The sequence below is a fragment of the Chlamydotis macqueenii genome, chromosome 5, assembly GCF_036417535.1.
Source record: "Chlamydotis macqueenii isolate bChlMac1 chromosome 5, bChlMac1.mat, whole genome shotgun sequence".
Lineage (NCBI taxonomy): Eukaryota > Metazoa > Chordata > Aves > Otidiformes > Otididae > Chlamydotis > Chlamydotis macqueenii.
In genome coordinates this window covers 9250250-9270189 of record NC_141560.1, presented here as the reverse complement: position 1 = coordinate 9270189, position 19940 = coordinate 9250250, and the positions used below count along the sequence as shown (strand labels likewise).

General features: G+C 40.6%; 1 protein-coding gene and 1 long non-coding RNA gene across 4 annotated transcripts in view; one reads left to right on the top strand and one right to left on the bottom strand.

The window, feature by feature from the left end:
- Positions 1-15293, bottom strand: part of NUDT14 (nudix hydrolase 14) — a 61944-nt gene extending 46651 nt beyond the window's left edge. The window contains exon 1 of one of the 2 annotated variants that reach the window (XM_086749584.1): positions 15085-15293. In XM_086749584.1, the coding sequence (XP_086605710.1) occupies positions 15085-15165 (81 nt within the window). In that variant the 5' untranslated portion in view covers positions 15166-15293. The remainder of the gene's footprint in view (positions 1-15084) is intronic. The other variant, XM_086749585.1, reaches the window with a different exon arrangement.
- LOC147600483 (uncharacterized) lies at positions 15029-18483 on the top strand. 2 transcript variants are annotated; one of them, XR_015258759.1, is made up of 3 exons: positions 15029-15114; positions 15703-15836; positions 17184-18483. It is a non-coding gene; the product is annotated as an uncharacterized LOC147600483 (long non-coding RNA). The 2 variants fall into 2 exon arrangements; XR_015258760.1 differs by lacking the exon at positions 17184-18483 and adding an exon at positions 16664-16872.
- The last annotated feature ends 1457 nt before the right edge of the window (positions 18484-19940 follow it).

Genomic DNA, 19940 nt, shown 5'->3' with positions numbered 1-19940 from the left:
TTATTTATTTATATGAAGGACAAAATATTTGCATATATTCTGATGCAGAAGTCAAATCAATGCAGGAACGATATAGCTCAATGAACCTTGCATCACACACCAGTCTGGTACACGGCAACAAACAACTGGCATTAACAAGATTAAGCAAGGTTAGCAAGCAGCACTTGGGAGATCCTAATTTTCAGCAAAGTTGGGAACAAAGCCAGGCGCAGCACCGCAGCGTCTCCGTGGTGAAGAGCAGGAAAGGACGTCTCCTACACACCAAATCTCACAGGAACTTAAAGGTACCGCTCACTGCCAGTGTTTTCATAGACAAGGTGCCAGGATTGTTAGCCTGTCTTCTCAGCAGTACTGAATACTGTGAGCGTGTTAAAACTATTTATTGCCATTTCTGTTGGCTCCTTCAACAGAACACCAAGACACCTTAAGCTCTAAAACTTTATCCTGAGCATGCAATGGCATGAAACCAGCCTAAAATCTTAGACAAAGAATGAAGTTCACGAATTTGCTCCACAGATTCAGCAGGGGTGGTCTGAGAATGAAGAATTAACTTCTACAAGTACTACAGACAATTATACGCCTTTCCTTGCAAGAGCAAGACACGCTTTTCTGACCAAAAAGTATACAAAACATAGCACTGCAGAAAGTTGTTTTCTCTTTCATCCTCTCCCCAAGCCACAACTGTTAGGTGTGGTTTGTCATCCCACTTAATGCAGCACCAGAAGGCGTGCCACTGCTCTGCTCTATCACAAGGGCTGCAGAAGAATGTACAGACAGAGGGGAGGGCAGACACAATGCCAACTGGCATTCATCTGGGTTTTTTTTGAGAAATACTTCAAAAGCAAATATTCCAACAGTTTTTCCGTTTAGTGAAATCGTTTCCCTGACTAGCTCTTTTCGGCCCCTGGCTGTGATTAAATCTCTACTCTCCCACCTCCCCAACATAATTCTTACACTTAAATCTTGACATTTATATTATTACTTTTACAAATTAATCTTTCTCTACGGAGTGTACCATAATGCTCTAGGGAGGTTCGTACGTTCCCGTGAGTCTTGCGAGAGCTCTGCCAAGAGGTTTTTAACTCCTAGTCAGATCAAAGAGAAAGTAACGAGATAAAAAGAAACAGGGTTCTCCAGATTGACAGGTCAACCATCGCTCCTCAACAAGAAAAAAAAGGTGGTTTACAGAAACAATTAGGGAAACAATCAAGTTTCAAATTTGGAGGAACTATCCCATAAAGTACTACAGTAGTCATTTCTGTAGTAAAGATTACTGACTGGTTTCACTGAATAATCTCACTTTATTCTTTAACTTATCTGAGCAGTACACATCAGATGAGTTATGAACCAAATTTTAGGCCGTACAAACTGCAGTGCTACGGAAATGTCACTCAAAGGAGCAACACAAGCCTTGCAGAGAAAGTAAGCCAAAAACTGCCTAAAATGTCAGAAATGTTAAAACACTGAAAGCTGAGTCCTAAGTGCAGACATACATATGAAATTCTAAGACAGACTTGCCAAAAGATTTGATAGCCAACTTTTCTTCTAATCCTGCTGCTTCAAAAGCTCAACAAGCTTAAGTGGCCAAATAATAACAAAGGTATGTCTTAAAGCCAAAACAAAACTGAATGAAGCCAACAGTGATGGTTTATTTCAGCAGTTCAGGATAAGAATATTTACAAGAACTATACAGGTTCATATGCTAAAGAATTTTTTAAATTATTTGCTAATATTATACTCCATATACAAATTTACCCGTTTTCTCTATTTTTTTCCACAACTTGACTTCCAGCTCAGTCTGACAGAACATGTAATTTCTGGTTACAAAGCACTGAACTGCTGTGCCTCCAATCACCTTACTTTTTAAATAATAATAAAAAAAAATCTGTTACTCAAATTGCTTTAGACTGTGCCTAAACTACAGTTAAGAATGAATGCAAGTGAAAACCTGGCCTCACCAATGAAAGCAGCAAAAATATCACTGCATTCAGCAAGGCTGGAATTTCAAAAGTTTATAAAAATACATGCTAAGGATCTTTGTGTCTGGCCTTTCATAGTCCAGACTCATTCATATTCTAGTATCTTTTTATGCAGCAAAACAAAATGCTACATCCATTCCAAGTTCACAAATCACTATTACAGCTAACTAGAACATCAGCTAAACTGACAAGTATCATTGAAAATAATCCCTACAACAATAACACCAACTTATTAAACTCTATGCAATTGATTGCATAGTCAATATTCCTACTCCTAATTTAAATTATCTTGTATGTCATGAAAATCTTACAGAATCACTCAAATGTTGTTATGCTTCTTGATGATATATACTTTTTCTAAGCATATCATGTGTAGAAAATTCAGTAATTAGTCATCATACATTAGGTTCTTGAAAAAAACAATTTTCTATATCAAGAACCAAATCTAGAGTCAGAATCATGCATAGATGTAGCTGTTTAACCCCAGAAAGAAAATTAAAAAATGAAACTACAACATTGAACATTTCTGAAATCTTAAGATGGATCATTAAGATGGTGTGTTTTATCAGCTTGCTGAGGAATTCTTCTAGGCTTTTAAAACAACTGTATTTGCTTACTAAATATGCACCTGATCATAAACAGCAAGGCAGACCAGAACAAGCATTTGGCTTTAAAGAATGGCTTAAAAGATTGAAGCTCAGAGTCTAAGTAGAAATATTGTTTTCTACGCACACTTTTTTTCCCTTTTTTTTTTTTCACTTCGATCTACTACACAACTCTAAAAACACACTATTTACTGTCTGGGAGGACTGTGGAGGGAAAAGAAGGTGGGGAGAGGAGAGGAAAGTGAGAGGACCAAGTTCTAGAAGCAATGCAATTACTAGATGATACACAAATGGAGTTTGCACACACTGAACACATAGAACATATCTTATACAGTGTAACACAAAGAAAAATAACTATTTTAGAAATACATAAGAATTTGAAGCACTGGGTAACTAAAAATACCAGAAGGCAGCTTTCCTAAATACAGGAGAAATAAAATTCAAAAGCACAGTAACCACCACCTATATTTTTACACTTGTGTATTTTCCCTCTGTACATTAGGGAAAAAAACCCTCTTGGAAAAAAAATATAAACTTGCACATATGCACACGCACAGAGGGTCACAAAAGCTATGAAAGAGATACTCCACACAGGTTCCTGAGCAGATGACAAGCCATTAAACTTTCAGCGTTAGGTAGTTATGATGGTCTGATGTCTCTTTTATGATATCTCCCATTTTTTAAATTAAAATCTACAATGTCTTTAATAAGCAATTCTTCCATCAGTCTTTGATGTGTTTTACTTATAAAGCAATGACAGTTTTCAGTTCAGTCTCCTTAAAGTTCCAGAGAAACCATTTTCCACTCACTTGCTTTGAAAGCCATTAAAACAACTTGATGAAGAACAGCAGCAGGGGGTTAATAGAAGCCAAGGCTTAGTAACAATCTTTAGATTTTTCTCCTAAGACTTTCTCACAGACCCTCCTCACAAAGATCCTCAGAGCTTTTCATCCTCTCCCTTCTCCCCTCCCCCCCAAAAAATCAGTTCAAAGTGACAGATGCAACTAGCTCTAGGTTTTGCTGTATTCTTAATTTCACTTTTACCTCTCAATTTTGATAGACTCAACTGAAATCTGATTGCCATAGAAGTGGCCATCTCCTCGTATCTTCCCATTGGAAAAAAATAATACATGGAAAGAGTCAAGAAGTGACTTGAAAACATCTTATAACTTGTCATCTATTCTGAAGAGAGCACTGGTATAGAGAAATGTACCTGTCGCTTAAAAGTCATATACAACTGGTATTCAATTAATCAAATTAATTAGTGATCAACTGATCCATTATTTATATACAGTTCTATGTTTTACCACAGTATTTCTGAAACCTTCGTAATGACAGTGACCCTGTTGGGATATAAACTAAAGAACTATGCAAGCCAACTGCAAATAGTCTTCAACCACTCTTTAAAAATGGGAATTGCCTCTAACAAATGGCAAGTTCTTTGGTTATAATTTCATGCAAATGTAGAAATCAAAGTTTTATGGAAAACAGAACTATTCGGATAGTACTAATTATGATGCAAATCAGTAGAGCATACTTTTTATCTGTTTCACTGTGCTCACCACCATTTTATTTCTTTATTATTATGGCCACTTGAAGTACAATCCTTGCTGATCACTAATTTTGGGGAATTTCTGGAACTCCAGAGCTCTACGGACTCTTCAATTGCTGTATTCAAGTGATGCTGCTGTGGTCAAAATACCACACATGGCATCTCAGCAACATGAACAGCTAGTTCCATGAAGCGGGGCTGTGGGACATACCTATTCCTCCCAGATTCTAGTTACAATCCCTTGTTCTTTTAAAAACTAGAGCTACAGTTACAGTACACATGGCTAAGAGCAAACAGGGGCTAAAGAAGGCCAGATACACGTCTCCTCATCTTGAGGACAGGGGCAGCACATATGAGAGATGTGAGGTCAGGAAAGACAGATGGTGGGCATTCCCATTACAGCTAAGTCACCTCTTGTCCTTACAACATTGAGCTTTATGTTTTCCAGTTGGTGACTCTCATGGTTTGTGTTTCTACTTTATTTTAGCAAGCTTGTATCTGTAAAACAAACTGGGAGAATACATTGTGGAAAAATCTTCCAGATGTCTGAGAACAAATCTTATCAATACTTTCTCAGAGTAACCACCAATCACATTTTCTGCATCTCCTCCTTCTGCTAAAGTGATACACTATTAAAATGTTAATGTGAGATCTGTTTTGTTTTTTTTTAATTAGATTTTATTTTAAAATTGAAAAAAAAACACAGAAGAAATTCTAAGTCAGTGAACTGACATACAAAAAGTTTCTGTTCACTTTCTGAGATAATTATACCATAAATATTGGAAAAGGATCTAACAAGAATATAAAATAAAGAAGTCTGAGAAGTACAGAAACAGTATCCTAAGGAACAGGAACAGTTATGTATAATTTTCTACAAGCATACAATCACTTTACAGAATTTAAAAAATGCAAGGCTGGAAGAACCTCACAAGATCACTCAGTACAACTCTCTCTTAACGGTGGCAGGATTAAACATATGTTTATGAGTGCTACATAATACATGCCAGATACAGAATATGCGCCTGAGCGTTATCCAGCCATTCAGGCTGTTCCATCATTCAAACTATTCCACCCTTTGTGCAATTTTAGGTTTAAAATAAATACTTAAAATACTATATATGTAATAGCACTGTAAGATTGTTGTGCTAGAATGCTACTATGGAACAACCATTTAATTAAAATCTTCATTAGCATTACATCTTTCTGTATTAGCTTTCAACTATTAACGCTTCTTCAGGAGGGTAAACTTTTTTACCCCATATTTTCTATTTTCAGAGAAGGCACATCTCTCACCTTTAGGAGTTTAGCCTCATTTCCCTATAATGTATTCATCACCGCTCAGCACATCTGTCCCAGCAAATCCCATTTCCTGTTCTATTCATGAGGCTCAGCAACCTGGAGCTTTAGTGATTGCCGCCACACTTTTCCCATGGCCTTCTCACCTCTCACCCCCCCCACGCACCCCGCTCCCATTGTTTATCATCTGTTCTCCCCTGCTGCAAACTGCTGTCAGATGTTCACTTATCCCTAATCTTACTCACTGCCTTTGATATTCTTTCTAATCCAACAACCTGTCAACTGGGGCATCAGCCCATGTCCAGACCAGCTGCTCTGTCACAGGCCGTAAGATTCCCTCTCAGTTCCAAGAGGTATTTAAAGGATTTTGACACAGCAACCGCAACATGAAACAAATAATTAATGCTGTTTTGATCAGTGATCAGGGCTTTAGTGTGACATGAGCCGACCACTAAGAAAAACTGAGCTTTACTTTGTTTAAACTTCGGTAAACTTTAGTGTTACTTTATTAACAAGATTTTGATCAATGTCTGAAGGACAGTACCAAAAAGCTAAGTTCTTTAACTTGTTTTAGGTAAAAATTATGAAGAATAATTAATCTGAACGCAAGACAGAGGGACAGCTAACTTTATACCCTGCTGTGTAAAACATGCCTATTTATGCAACATTGACTTGTGTATAATTTTCAAAGCACGGGAGCTGACCTTTCGTGAGTTACAGCTGAAAATACAAATGTATTTTAAATACGGCAGCAGTTGAGGTAAAAATGTTATTTAAAACACACTTGTATTTTCGGGAATATAATAAAGTATAGTTTCATCCCACATAGACCATCAAAACCAGACATTTTAAAGGATATTTCCACTCACAGAAAATGTCTAATTTCCGTAATATTCAGATTTGCTATAAATACTTAAAATGTTACACTGTTCATCTGCTTTAAAACATACCAAATCACATAATGTCATAGCTGAAATTATAGTTCAGATGACAATTTTTTTTGACTGTGCAAAAGAAGTTTCTGCTATTTAAGCAAATATATGTATTTTGATCCAAACTGAAAAGTAAATAAAGCATTTAGTTGTTGAAGAACATGAATACTATTTTATTTCTCAGATCTAACTGCAATTACTACAAAAGAGACGGTACCAAACAAGTCAAAAAGGCCTACTTTGTACCCTACAGTAGTCATATTTCAGACACAAAAAATATAATAAAATCTCAGTGATGGATTTTTTAACATGGTTCATTCACTTAGAACTAAACCACTTTCATTCTTAGGGCTTGTCTATACCAGGACATCAAGAAAATTAATCTGAAACAAGTACCTTGATGAACTTGAATTCTGCCAGTTAAACTCCATTAAACCCCTGTGTGGACACAGTCATTCAGTTTAGTTTACTGCTCCCTTAGGGCATGCACTGGAAAGTTAACGTGGATTAAGGTAGGGTATGAATTCAAAGTGCAATCGTACTTTGAAAATGGTTTAACATAAACAGAACTAGACTCTTTGTTGTAGAATGAGACATGGAGTTAATCAGGAAAGTCCTGTGTAGACAAGCCCTTGCAGATGAGGCTACTGGAGTGGTATTGTCAAAGCCAATGGTTTTCAACGTCTTCATCTGCAGACCTGGAAACATCTTCCAGTGCAGCTGCAGACCTTGGTAGCAGGTTTAAGCTAACTACAATTTATGTACCTCCTCCTAATACTCAGTCTTAACTTTGTAGCTATTGCACAGTAACCCAAGTAGTCTAGCTCTTGACGACATTAAATGAGATTTAATGGCCCACCCAGAGGAGGCCACAAAGATGATCAGAGGGCTGGAGCATGTCGCCTGAGAGAGTTGGGGCTGTTCTGCCTGGAGAAGAGAAGGCTCCAGGGAGACCTTATAGCAGCCTTCCAGTATCTAAAGGAGGCTTATAAGAAAGATGGAGAGCAACTCTTCAGTGGGGTCTGTTGTGATAGGACAAGGGGTAATGGTTTTAAACTAAATGGAGGTAGATTCAGACTGGACATAAGGAAAAAAATTTTTACAAGGAGGGTGGTGGGACACTGGAATAGGTTGCCCAGGGAGATGGTGAATGCCTCATGCCTAGAGACATTCAAGGCCAGGTTGGATGAGGCTCTAAGCAACCTGATCTGGTTGGAGATGTCCCTGCTCCTTGCAGGGGGGTTGAACTAGATGGCCTTTAAAGGTCCTTTCCAACCCAAACCATTCTATGAGTGTAGACACATTTCAGCCCTGTGCAAGGATGCTACAAAAGTTGCTCGACAGCCTTATTCTTTCCAATAAGTGACAACTGCTGTCATAAGTTTGGTAAATCATAATACGACTGACCTAAAAATGTTAAGTTTTGTCACTGCCAACTACTTTTCATGTATTTACTTCAAGGAATGCTACATTCACTCATCAAACCATGCTAGATAAAGAAATTAAGAATAAGACAACATAATATTAACTGAAAGAAAAACAAGTACTAGTGCTCTTTTCAACTACTACTCTTATTAACAAATTATTCTCATTTACCCCTTTAGTAATTCATAAAAGTCTTATACAAAAATAACTTGTACAAATTTCCAGAGTTGAATTCAAGGTATATGTCAGAGCCAGAAGCAAATACACCTAGATTCCTTAATTTCTTTTCTTAAACCTGTGCTCTAATTGCAAAAAACACTGTTTCACTTATGTTCCCTTAGTATTTAACTCCTGAATACTGTCATTGCAAAAAAAAAAAAGTCAGATTTCTTTTCTTTCATCCATATAAAAGATTTATATTGCACTTCAAGCATAATTCCCAGTTAACACAGCAGCAGTCAGATCAAAAATCTGTCTCATCCAGGATCCTACCTCTGACAGAAGCCAAGATGCCTAAGGAAGAATATGTTGTTAAAATACCCTCAGCCTCCTGCAATTTGCAGCTCAGGGACTTCCTGAGCTAGAAGCAGTATGTTTGCATTTAAGATTAATAGTATACACTGATATAACAGACTTGACAAGCTGAAGAAAATTATACAAATTTTGCAGGGAAAATGCCATCTCCTTTTATTGCACTACTGCTTTGAAAAAAACAACTGCAAATAAATGTATTACTTGGTAGCATATTTCCTACTACTGGAGCCTTTTGAAGATTCAACAGAAGACTTGCTTGTTTGAACAAGTAACTTAAAAATCTGTTTACTCCCTCAACAGCATAGTTTTTAACTGTCAAAATAGAAAAGAATGTTTTATGTTTATAAAAAAGCAGAAGGAAGTCAGAGAATATTTCAGGCAGCTAGGCACATTCATGTTGCTGTTACCATATAAAAAATTCTGAATGTAAAATCAGATTGTTAATATTATTGTAACATGGCACTGCTTTGCTTTTTTTTTCTTCTTCAAAATTTTCATGACATTAATGATAAAGGCCTCACTTCTTTCTGCATGTATACACATTTCAATCTTCATGACATCTCCAAGACAGTTAAAATGTAAGGCACAGAAACAGAGTGGTTGCTCACGGTCACAAAAGAAAGCAGTAGCAAATCTAAGATTAGAAATAAGAAACTCCTTCTTCACTGAATTGCACACTACACCTTGAAGTACATTTTCTACTCATCACAAAGTTCATGATGTGTTAAAATCTACAATAGTCTGGAAAATTACTTTAGAATTACTGTAAAATTCAAAGAGATTATGGCTTAATTCCCTTAACACTGAATGAAAACATCATGCATCAAAATGAAATTGAAGGGAGCATTTTTCATGTTTAACTTCAAAATTAATAATTCTGAACATTAAATCAATAGAGCAAATGTGATGCTCCGGCACTGAACTCCTCTGAAGTGTGGAAGGAATGTGAAGCTCACAAAGGAGCAAAAAGTTCCACTTCGCCACTACTGACTGTATGGTTCAGTCGATATGCATGGAGTTTTTGAGGTTTATCCCACATCATGGAAACAGATGCCCATTCACCATTCCATAGATTTGAAATACAAACTCACTTACAGACATACTGGGAAAATTACTGACAGTTGATATTAGTCTAGTAGCAAACTTCTAAAAGTTCCTGGGCAGAATGCACACCTATGTTTATACAATGCGAGGAAACGGTGGCGAGAGCTCCCTTGCCAGAACAACCTTCAAAAACAAAGCCATAGGAGTCTAGGCTAGATCCACAAAGGCTTTGATATGCGAGCTCTGAGCAAAAGTTTCTGTAATAGCTCAAGATTTTATTCCCCCAGCTAGATGCTTCCCCCCACCTGACGCTCTGTCTCCCCTGAAGGATACTGTCCCCAGCACAGGGGTCACCAAAAAAGAATATGCAAAGGCAATTCACCTACTTCTGTGGAAAGCTCAGTAATTTAGCTTAAAGGGCTGATGGAGGTGGGTTTGAACTGGAACAGCAGAGTAGGAGCTGGAACAAAACTGTACAAACAGGAGATTTTATTTCTTCTCATTCTCAGAGGGTAATAACTGCTAGCATGGGGACAAACAATTGCATGCAGTAGCTTCTTAAATCACCACAGCAAGATTCAGCAGAGCTCTGTCTGTCAAAGCCCTGTGTTAGGGTTCAAATCCAACATGCAGAACAACTGAAATCCCTGCTCAGGTGCTGATTAAGAAGACTACGTTGAATCCAAATTCCCATTTGGATACTTAATGCTGCCCCAAATCCTATCAACTCTGCTCAACTGTTACTACTCAGAGTCTACTTCATGACTTAATCTCAGCAGAACTCTTGAACCTGATATTTTTGTGTCTGTCTAATATATAGGCCAATGCCCGGCTAACATACACAAAAGAGAGCTGAAAATTTGAGCACAAATGTCTTTTCCAGCAGTGTGCACACTCTCCTGTGATGTGGGAAGCGATATTAATTGAAGCAAGATCTTGCAGCCTGACTCTACCACATCCCATGGAAATGCCCTAGCCCTTGGGCATTGAGTTAATCTCTCATTAGCCATCCCTCTGGTCTCTTGAATAAATTATTTATGAAAAGCAGAAAAACTTCAATAGGAAAAAGTGAAAAGAGATTTACCATGGAGTTCCTAGCAAATAAGCCAATTCTTCAGGAGGTGATATATGTTTAAAGGGGAAAAAAAAAAAAAAAACACTTTAGACAACAAATCAATTTGCACTTTGGGGCAAGTACACATTAAAACTAGCCAGATGCTACCCTATATGAGAGATAAATTAATTCTCTTCTTTCAGTACCAAGCAGAATAAAAATACATAAGCAGGGTTCCTACCGACAAAATGAAGCGGATATTAATCAGGCTGCGTGATGTACCTTGTCCATCTCTCACCCTCAGGCCACCCCACTTAGAATAACACGGCTTACTTGACCAAAGGCCCTAATGTGAGGAAGGAGTTGACAGATGAAAATCCCAAGCAGAAAGTTAGGTCCATTCTGAGGAGCTGTTAGACGTCTATTTTGAATAACAAAGTTTTAAACTGTTCTTTATCTCTCCATATTGGCCCTAATCAAATCTGCCTACAGTTTGCTGAATTCCGTGACTCCTTTACTGCACTTCTATTTCTATTTACTTTTATTTCTACTTTTGCACTCTACAAAGACAGAACAAATAATTTTAAAAAGTGGTTGGTACACTGACTTGTCCGGACAGCCAGGCTGTTCCCCGTAACTTGTATGCCTAACACAAAGCTGCACGTTGCCTCAACCCACATGGTTCAAAACCTAGAATTTCTTTCAGAAGGGTGTACACCTACTTTAACGCTCTGTAGGAAACATTCAAAGCTCATCACTTTCATTTAAAATATGAATGGGCAGAGAAAGAGGAAGATGAAAGACCTCATATGAAAAGAACTCATGACCCTTTATTGAAAGAGCAGATCCACCGTGGGCATAAACTGCTGTAACTTCAGGAACTCCTACAACTTACAACAATCCTCACTACAGCTAAATAGCTAGAAACCTACAGTTTTCTCATGTTCTTTTGGAAGAGTATTTCTATATACAACCAAATCTAACAGGTTCAATCCGAAGGACGAACCAAGATCTTAAAACACAAGGAAACTTAGGACTCAAGTACAAACCTAGAAAGACACTGCTGGAGTGTTCTCTAACATGATAGTAACCGTTTGACTTGATTCTAAGTGAATACAAGTCTGTTCCTGCATGTGTCCACAACTCCCTGTCTGAACATCCAGATACCCAAGGAAAATTCTCAGCTGGCCAAAACAGTAATGCAGTCTTTGGGCCTACAATTTTGAATGTGTTAAGTGCCTCTGAAGAACAGGTAGGAAACCATCTGAGTCTTTAGCTCCACCCTTGACGAGCTGTGACCACAATATTCTTCATACGTGTAACCTGTGTGGACTTACAACAGTATTTAATCAGCATTTTGTTTAGATTTCAAGCCTCAAATGGATCCCTTTCTGATGTCTTGCAGATTTCTGGTGGTCTGTAAACCTGCTAGAACAACAGCGGTTTATAACCCAGTGCGGTGTGGGTTGAATGGATAAAATCAGACTAGCAGGGTAACCTGTTATATAAATCACCTATGTCTAAATTTATGTTTAACTGTTTTAGCTGTAACGATGGGATTAAAATTACCTCCACACAAGTTGCAAAATTTTTAGATGAAATGTCTTAGAATCAATGCTGTAATGTACACGTTCCTGATGAAATGCCTAGGAATCAATGCTCTAACATAAGTGTTCATGAATGCTCGGAAATAATCTTCAAAACATATGTTGTATGTAAAAATTCTTTAAATTTCCCATTTGTACATAAAAGCAGTAGTTGTAAAAAACCAAACTAATACAGTAAAAACCTCTCATTCTATATATGTCCTTGGACAGAGGAGTTATGTTGAAATATCAATGCCTATTTTAGGAACATGTCTGTTTGAAAATAGATTTCAAAATCTCAGTCTTCAAGGTCCAAATCATTCTTCATCAATATTATATAAACACAAAAATACGCATCAAAGAACCTTCTTCAGACTGCAAAGAATTATAGGCGACATGTTATAGATTCACACAAAGTACCTGCAAGACTGCCCCAAGCCTTTCAATTACCGCTTGATGCCAGATACTAGCTAAAGTAAGTATCCAAACTAGTTTCAGTTTTCACAGTGCAAGAAATGCCATTATTTAAATTTTCCTCATTTAGATTATTCTGGTATTGAGAGACTTTTTTAGTAGATTTGGGTTAAGTTCAGCAAGCACGTGCAGGGAATTCATGGAAGGGGGAAACCAATTTTGCTTTTAAGATACAGACTATTATGAACTGAGAAGAAGAAAAGTTTCTTATCTTTTTTTCAGCTAGTGAATAAAAAAAAAAGTTAGAATCATAGAATGGTTAGAGTTGGAAGGGACCTTCAAAGGTCATCTAGTCCAACCCCCCTGGAAGGAGCAGGGACATTCCCGACTAGATCAGGTTGCTCAGAGCCTCATCCAGCCTGCCCTTAAACGTTTCCAGGGAAACACTGGAGAACGGGAAGATCTACTCAGCATAAAAGCATTAAGACCAAGGGCTAGATTTTGGAAATAATTTTCACTTTTTTTTTCTGGAATTTTCAAATATTCTCAAGCAGATCAGGCACCTAACTCTCTTACGTTTTAGACAACTGTTTAGGTATTTAATGGCGTTCTCAGGAGGTCTAAATGCCTTTGAAACAATTAGTCAAATGACTAAAAATATTTAGTATGTCCTCTGGTTAGTAACTAGTTTTTAAATACAAAATGTATTTTTAATAAACAGAGGGCCTGTCTCTCAGGTCAGGTGCAGATAGTTGTGCAATTGTTGAGTTCATGATCTCAGTAGACTGAACGCAAGCTCACTTCTGTACAGATGCCATATAAACTACATCTTCATGTTCATTTTAAGAAAGTGTTGCAGCCAAGAAAAACAATCTCTTCCCTCAACCAGCCCCCAAACTCTCATCTGTAACCACCAAATTACCACCTCCCCTCTGCCAGCATAAGCACTGGAGTTGAATCAGAGACCTCGTTTAGGTTAAAACTAACTTTTTCTTTTGGCCACATTAGATTTGACTTGGACTAGATCCCCCATCCAGCTCACTATGTTGCCGCACAAACACTTGTGCAAGGAGAAGAAGTAGCAAGATGTGCAGAAAGGGCAAGACTACTTTTTTTTTTGGTGGCAATGATGGTCTCTGTCAAATCACAGCATGTGAACAACACATCCTTATTTCTTCTTTACCATACTCATCACATTTAAGGCACTTGTATTTAATTAAATGTAATTTTGTAATACTGTTTTGTGCATTTTAATTAAATCCCATTTTTCATGTAAATAGAGTATGACTCAGAAACAAAAATGGAATTAAGAAGTAAGACTTTTTACTTATAAATGAAATAAACAAAAATTCAAAACATGAAAAAATGTTCTTCAGGTTTTCTTCTGATACCTAAAAAGAAATAATTAATTAAGTGTCAAGCTTTCATCTGTTCACAAATCAAAATATTTTACTTATGCCAACCAATGAGAAAGCTTTCTTTAGGAAAATAATGTACAAAAGGTATTTAAAAAGGTTAAAAATTAGTTCATCTGCTTTGATGCAAGCTACTTGAACCGTTGCTTTTCCTTTTCTGTATCTTATCTCACTGTTGGACTTAAACACGCTGCCTCCATATACACTCCCTCTTCTGCCTTTTCAACTGCTGTGTTTAGAAGAAAAGCAGAGGGAACAAAAGATTTAGTCTGCAGCATACATCTCTAGGGCCGTCCAAATTCTTCTGCATTTCCACTTCTAACCCTCTGCCTAGGTAAAAGCTCACTCTGGACCGGCCAATGCTGCATCGTCAGCGAGCGAAACAACCTGTTCTGTGCGTGACCTTGCTCGCAGGAAACATTTAAGGAACATGCAGCACTTTATGCTGTGGGAAGAGACTTTCCTTTCACTCCTTGCATTCCTGCCACTGTTGGAGGTACCAGTTCTTGGGAATCCTGTGAAAGGTGACTCACGTTGATATAAATACGGTGAGGAGAGGGATTTCCTTCGCCCACTTCCCATGTGCTGGCGCAGAGGCTGGCCTCGCAGAGCAGCCGCATTAACTTGTTGATCTAATTAACAACCTGCCGCACCGAGGGCTGGTCACCAACGGGCTCAATCTGCAAACTATCAGCACCAAAGCAAGGCCCAAATCAAGAGGTACCCTGCCCAAAGATGAACCGAAAAACCAGGACGGGGTTAAGGACACAGCCCCAACACCGGTGAGGTTCTGGGCACCCATGGAGGAGCTGGAGTTCGTGGCACACCCCAAGGCAGTGCCGCCCACATGCACCCGTCTTTCGGGCCACCTTCGCTGTCCCCCCAGAACCCCACCTTCCCCGCGGGCCAGGGCAAGGGCCAGCAGCCGCCTGAGGGGCGGTTCCGGGCGGAGCGGGGCGGAAGGGCGCCATGAGGCTGCGGCGCACGCTCCTCCGGCGACACGGCCAGTGTCCCAAAATGGCGGAGGCCGGGGGGGAGGTGATAGGACAGCGGAGGGGCCCGCGGGCCGGCCTGGCACTTCTCCTTCGGCCTCTCGCCCCCTCTGCGCCGCGACGAGGGGGGAGAGGCCCCGCTGCCCTGCCGCGGCGGAGGGAAGGGGCGGGGAGACGGAACAGGACGGCCCGGGCCGTGAGGGAAGAGGCTGGGCGGGCGGCGAGGGGCGAGCCGCCGGCGGCCGCTGCCACTCACCTGCCGGTAACAGAGGCGGAAAGGCCGCAGGTAGAGGGAGGAGGTGCAGGGTTTGAGCGCCAGCTCCTCGATGGCCTCCATCCCTGGCAGGGGCAGCGGCCGCCGAGAGATGGAGGAGGAGGAGGAGGAGGAGGAAGGCGAGAGGCGCGCGCAGCCGCTGGCGGACAGGGCAGGGCAGGGCCGGGCAGGGCGCGGGGCGGCCGCGGTGCCCGCAGAGCCCCCGGCTGTGCCCGCGGGCGGCTGCCGGCTGCAGCGCTGGGCCGGGCCCACGGCGCGGTACGGAGCCCTGCAGCTCCCTCCACGGCGGGCCGGCCCGCGGAGCCGAGACGGGAGAGGGCTGCGGCGCCCTCCTGCCCACTTCCCTCTGAGAAGAGCCAAAACGCTCGGTTTCACCCCCAAAACGGGGTCGCGACAGCAGCACACAGGGGCCTTGTGGCCTTTACTCCACAAAAAGAGCTATTTGTGACACTGTTGTCTCAAAAGGTTGACGAATGCCCTGCGTGGGTCAGTTATTTACGCACGTTACACCAAAATTGAAGGGGTATTCCCACACTAAACAGAAACTAGGCCCCCTCCTTCGAACACTTGATGTAAATTCCGTGCTGAATTTTGCCACAGGTGGTCCCGATCCCGGATGTATGTCAGGTCTTGCAGGATGAGGACCTTGCTGTTAAAAGCCCGATCTCTTCAGTCTGCCTGTGTGGTGTTTTCGTGTCAAAATGGGAGTTGTACGGGTGACATGGAGAATGCAGGTACAAATACAGAGTCATCAGTAACCTGTCACTCGCTGCTTCTCAAACTTTCCCTCTCAGGGTCACTTTGCAGTCGTGGCCATGCACTCAGCCCATCACAGAAGAATAAATGTAGCTTCATTAGACTCATCTGGCTATTCTTAGCAACAAGGTTACAAAATAATTACCCTCTCCCCTTTTACTTTGTTTTTTTAAACAAATCACTTTAGATTTAGATGTAGACTTAAACATTTCCTAATTTTCGTAGGAGTTCGATCATTCTTATGCAACATTAGAACCTGATGTTCTAATATTCCTAATAATGATTTTCTAAATTCATGAGCAACAGAGCTCACAATTTGTTGTGGTCATTATGTCTCTAATTTGTGTTCACTTTCCATGCAGGCGTTCCAGGGTACAGCTATTTTAGTATATAAATATAATTATTTTGTCAATATATTGACTGCACTGAGAATAATCTGAAATTTCTTGCTTCAGTTTCTCTTTTTTTTTCTCTTTTACTCTACTTCCACTGCATCACTAAGAAAGTTTATTACCTTGTCGTGTGGTAGTAAAAGTCTTAGCAGTATGGCTAAAAAGAACAGATGCAGCAATTACAAAACTCACTAAGAAGTAAATGAAGCAGCACTTATGTTGCAGAACAGTTCTGGTAATGCAAGTGACAAAAAAGTTTTGTGGGACTGAAAAGTGCTGTGGTTTAAAAAGCATATTTGCAAAGCTATCATAACAAATAAGCAAATAAATGTATTTTATTAGCTGACATAGAAAATATTTGTATAACTTTATTTGCATCTTTGGATACGGCCCTGTATTTCTCTTTTTTTCAGAATGATCCTGAGGTCATTCAAAGCTCCTGGGAACTTAAGCTATATTTTTCTATTAAATTATTTCAGTCTTCCAAGTCCAATTTAAGTATAAACACAGTTTCCATGCACAGCAAGTTTACAGTATCTCTGTTTGCTTATATTAAAAGTTACGGCTACCCAGGTTGGTTTAGCCACTTAGATTGACCTCTCCAATAAACATTCTGACACCACTTTAAGGTTCTGAGTGTGCGTGTGTTTTGGGGAACGTGTCATAGCATGTGATGGATTGCTTATTCCATTCTTAGTCCTAGGTGGGAAGCTTGTGGGGTTGTGATGTGTCACAGACCTGATCTCGCTAATGTACCTGGAAGAGTTGAGCGCAGTGTCGCAGGAAAACGCATTTCAGGGTGCTCTAGTGTTAGAATCGCAATTGAAAGTTGCAGACTTCTTTATCGGAAAATGTTCAGTGTGAATGTGCTAGCAGAAAGAAGGATTTAACAGGCTGAGATTGAGGAGATGCCTTAGTGTTACCATTTTACAGGTGAAACCTGAGTCAGAAAATAAATAGAAGTATGTCCTGCACAGTGGGACTAGCATTGAGCAGCTGGACCTGAGTTTCATTGCGGTTCTTACATTAAGGCCTAGATGCCCTGTGCAGCAAGTGGCTTTGCCTTTGCTAGTCCAGGAACACTCCTGGGCAGGAGTTGACCCTCAGCTCCTACTTATTCCAATGGATAGTAATGAAGGAGAATAACTTAATTTTGAATGGGTGAGATGCACTCCTGATTTCCTGTTCCCTTGCACTACTTTTGTAGCTTGACTGTGCTGACTGGCGCAGTGACTCTGACCTGACTCTAAATGCACTGGCTTCACAGCAAGAAGCACGAGAGGACACAATGCAGAGATGCTACTCGGCAGCTCTACTCGGGGTTCAGGAGAACTCTGTTCACATATAAAGTCCCACCAGGGCTGACATGCCCACCATGCACTCACCACTTCTGCTGGAGTGACTTGATTCTGGAGGACACTGAGAGACAGGCGTGTTTGCTCAGCGTGCTGCCCCGTATGGGTTTATAACCTCAGATAGTGATCAGCTTGCAGATATCTGTTGTGTGTTGACATCCCTGTGTGCCTGCCCCTTTTTTAAAGCAGAAGTACTAGTGGTGGTGTTCCTGCAGAAATTTGTGAAAATAGACATTCATCATTCTAAGGTTTTTAAGTCTATTACTTTTGGTGAGATGGTTGTGATACTAAGTTTAAGAGCATGTTTAACTGCTTGCAAAATCTTTCAGTTTTGATTAGCACTACTCCATGAAGTATCATTTACATTTTTATGATACTGTGCCTAGATCATCAGTTCCCAACCTTCTTACATCCTGGATTACTCTTGGCTGTCACAGTTTCTTTGCAGAGTACTATCCAGGTTTACTGTTTCACTCCTAATTGCAATAGCTACCGGTGATAATGCTTCCACAAACCAAGTGCCTTGTGCCATCACATCTTCCCTGCTAAGTGTTTCTGTTGATCTGACTCCCAGAAAACCAGGAAAGTGCCAGAATGGCAGGTTGCCTTTCATTACATTAAATACATTCCTTTATCTTCCTTAGAAGTGGCTTCTGTATTATATGTTGCTTTCTTGCCTTTTAAAATAACATATATAACATTGTGAATGTTGTCCTGAGTGGATTCCTCATGAGTTCTTCAGTTTTCTGGACCTGCTGGTCTTCTGTTGTAAAATATTAAAATCTAGATGTTTTGCTTGCACAGGTTCTAACAGATCTGAGAATGGTTTGTGTAACTGTGATAAACAGACTAATAAATAAAGCAAAAAAACCCCATGAGTAGAAGTTCATTTAATCCTATTAAAAGTTCATTTTCCTGGAAAGAAAGGTCAGCAGAGTAGGTCAAACAGGCAGAGAAGTAAAAAAGAGAAGTGTCCTGTCTGGAGCTGAAGAGTCTTAGGAAGATTCACTGAGATTTCTTCTAAAAAATGAAACATTAACATTAGTGTTTAAAAGGAATTATTTCCACAGGGTGTGATTCTTTGTTTAACAGACTTCTCTTTCCTTCAAAGCAGTGTTTGCTCTGTGTTACTTTGTGAGTAACTTTTATTACCAGCAAAATACCCAAACAACTTTTTGTTGTTGCTGTTTAAAAAAATCCCCTTGAGCTTGAAGTTTCCGCAGCCACAATCCTTCCCTTCTCCTTAGACACCAGCAGACACACAGTCCTTGGGCAAGTACTCCGCAGAGGGTCAGGTTGCACCCTCATTACCCGTTTGTTTTATTGCTGTTTGCTTTGGGACACAACGGGGAATATTTCCCGCGCAAGCCTGGCGCTCCTGCCCTTCTCCCGCTCGCGGTGGCTCCGGGAGCCAAGCACACCCTCTCGCCTCTGCCTACGTGCGCCGTGTGGGTGCGCAGGGGGTCAGGACAGCCCTTTGCCACCCGCCCCGGCCCATCTGTTCCGGCAGCAGCCCCACTGTTTACCGTGGGTGGACACCCAGGAATGTCCCTTGCAGTGCTTCCCTCTTCCTGCTGGAGCTTAGCAAAGTGCCTGAGCTGCTGGGTTCATTCATGCACAGTTTGGCAGTGCGTTTTCCGTAGTGATTTGTGTGTGTGCGCGCCTTTCTGCACGGGCTTTTAAATTCAGTCCGTCCTCACCAGGCTCGCTTTGCTCTTTGTCGTGCCGTTGCTCATGAACAAAAATCATCAAGTCCTGAACCTTTCTTATCTCCAGAGGACTTCTTAATATATTGCAGAGTATCGTTGCTTTCTTACATTTCTTTTGGTATTTGTGAGTATTGTAGTTACTAAGATACTGGAAGTACAAAAGCCTCAGCAACTAGAGGCATGCTGACTTGCGACTCTCAGCTTTCATTTAAAAAAAAAAAAAAAAGAATTTCTAACCCTCATGGTTGCAGGGAAAAAAGCCAGGAGATGTAAACCGTGGCAAACCTATGGTTTGTGAGCTGTGAAGCACAGGTCCTGTGCCAAGGCAATGCCACGTATTTGATAGAAAGGCTTTGATGTTGGGGTGACAGATAACCTGAAACCCCGGCTCTGAGCAGAAGAAAGGCAGCAGAAGCTGCTGAAGCCAATGGGTGCTGGCTGACCCAGGATCCAGCTGCATGCCCGATTCAGCCCCATCCAGCAGCAAACAGCTGTGACATCTGCAGAGCCATTGTCTTCTGCCTGGAAGATGCTCTGTGAACTTCCTCCTCCTCCTCGGGTCCCCGAGCCATGTGCAGTTTTTGTTGAGGTCACATAAGGGTATCAAGAAGGTCGGACACCTTTGT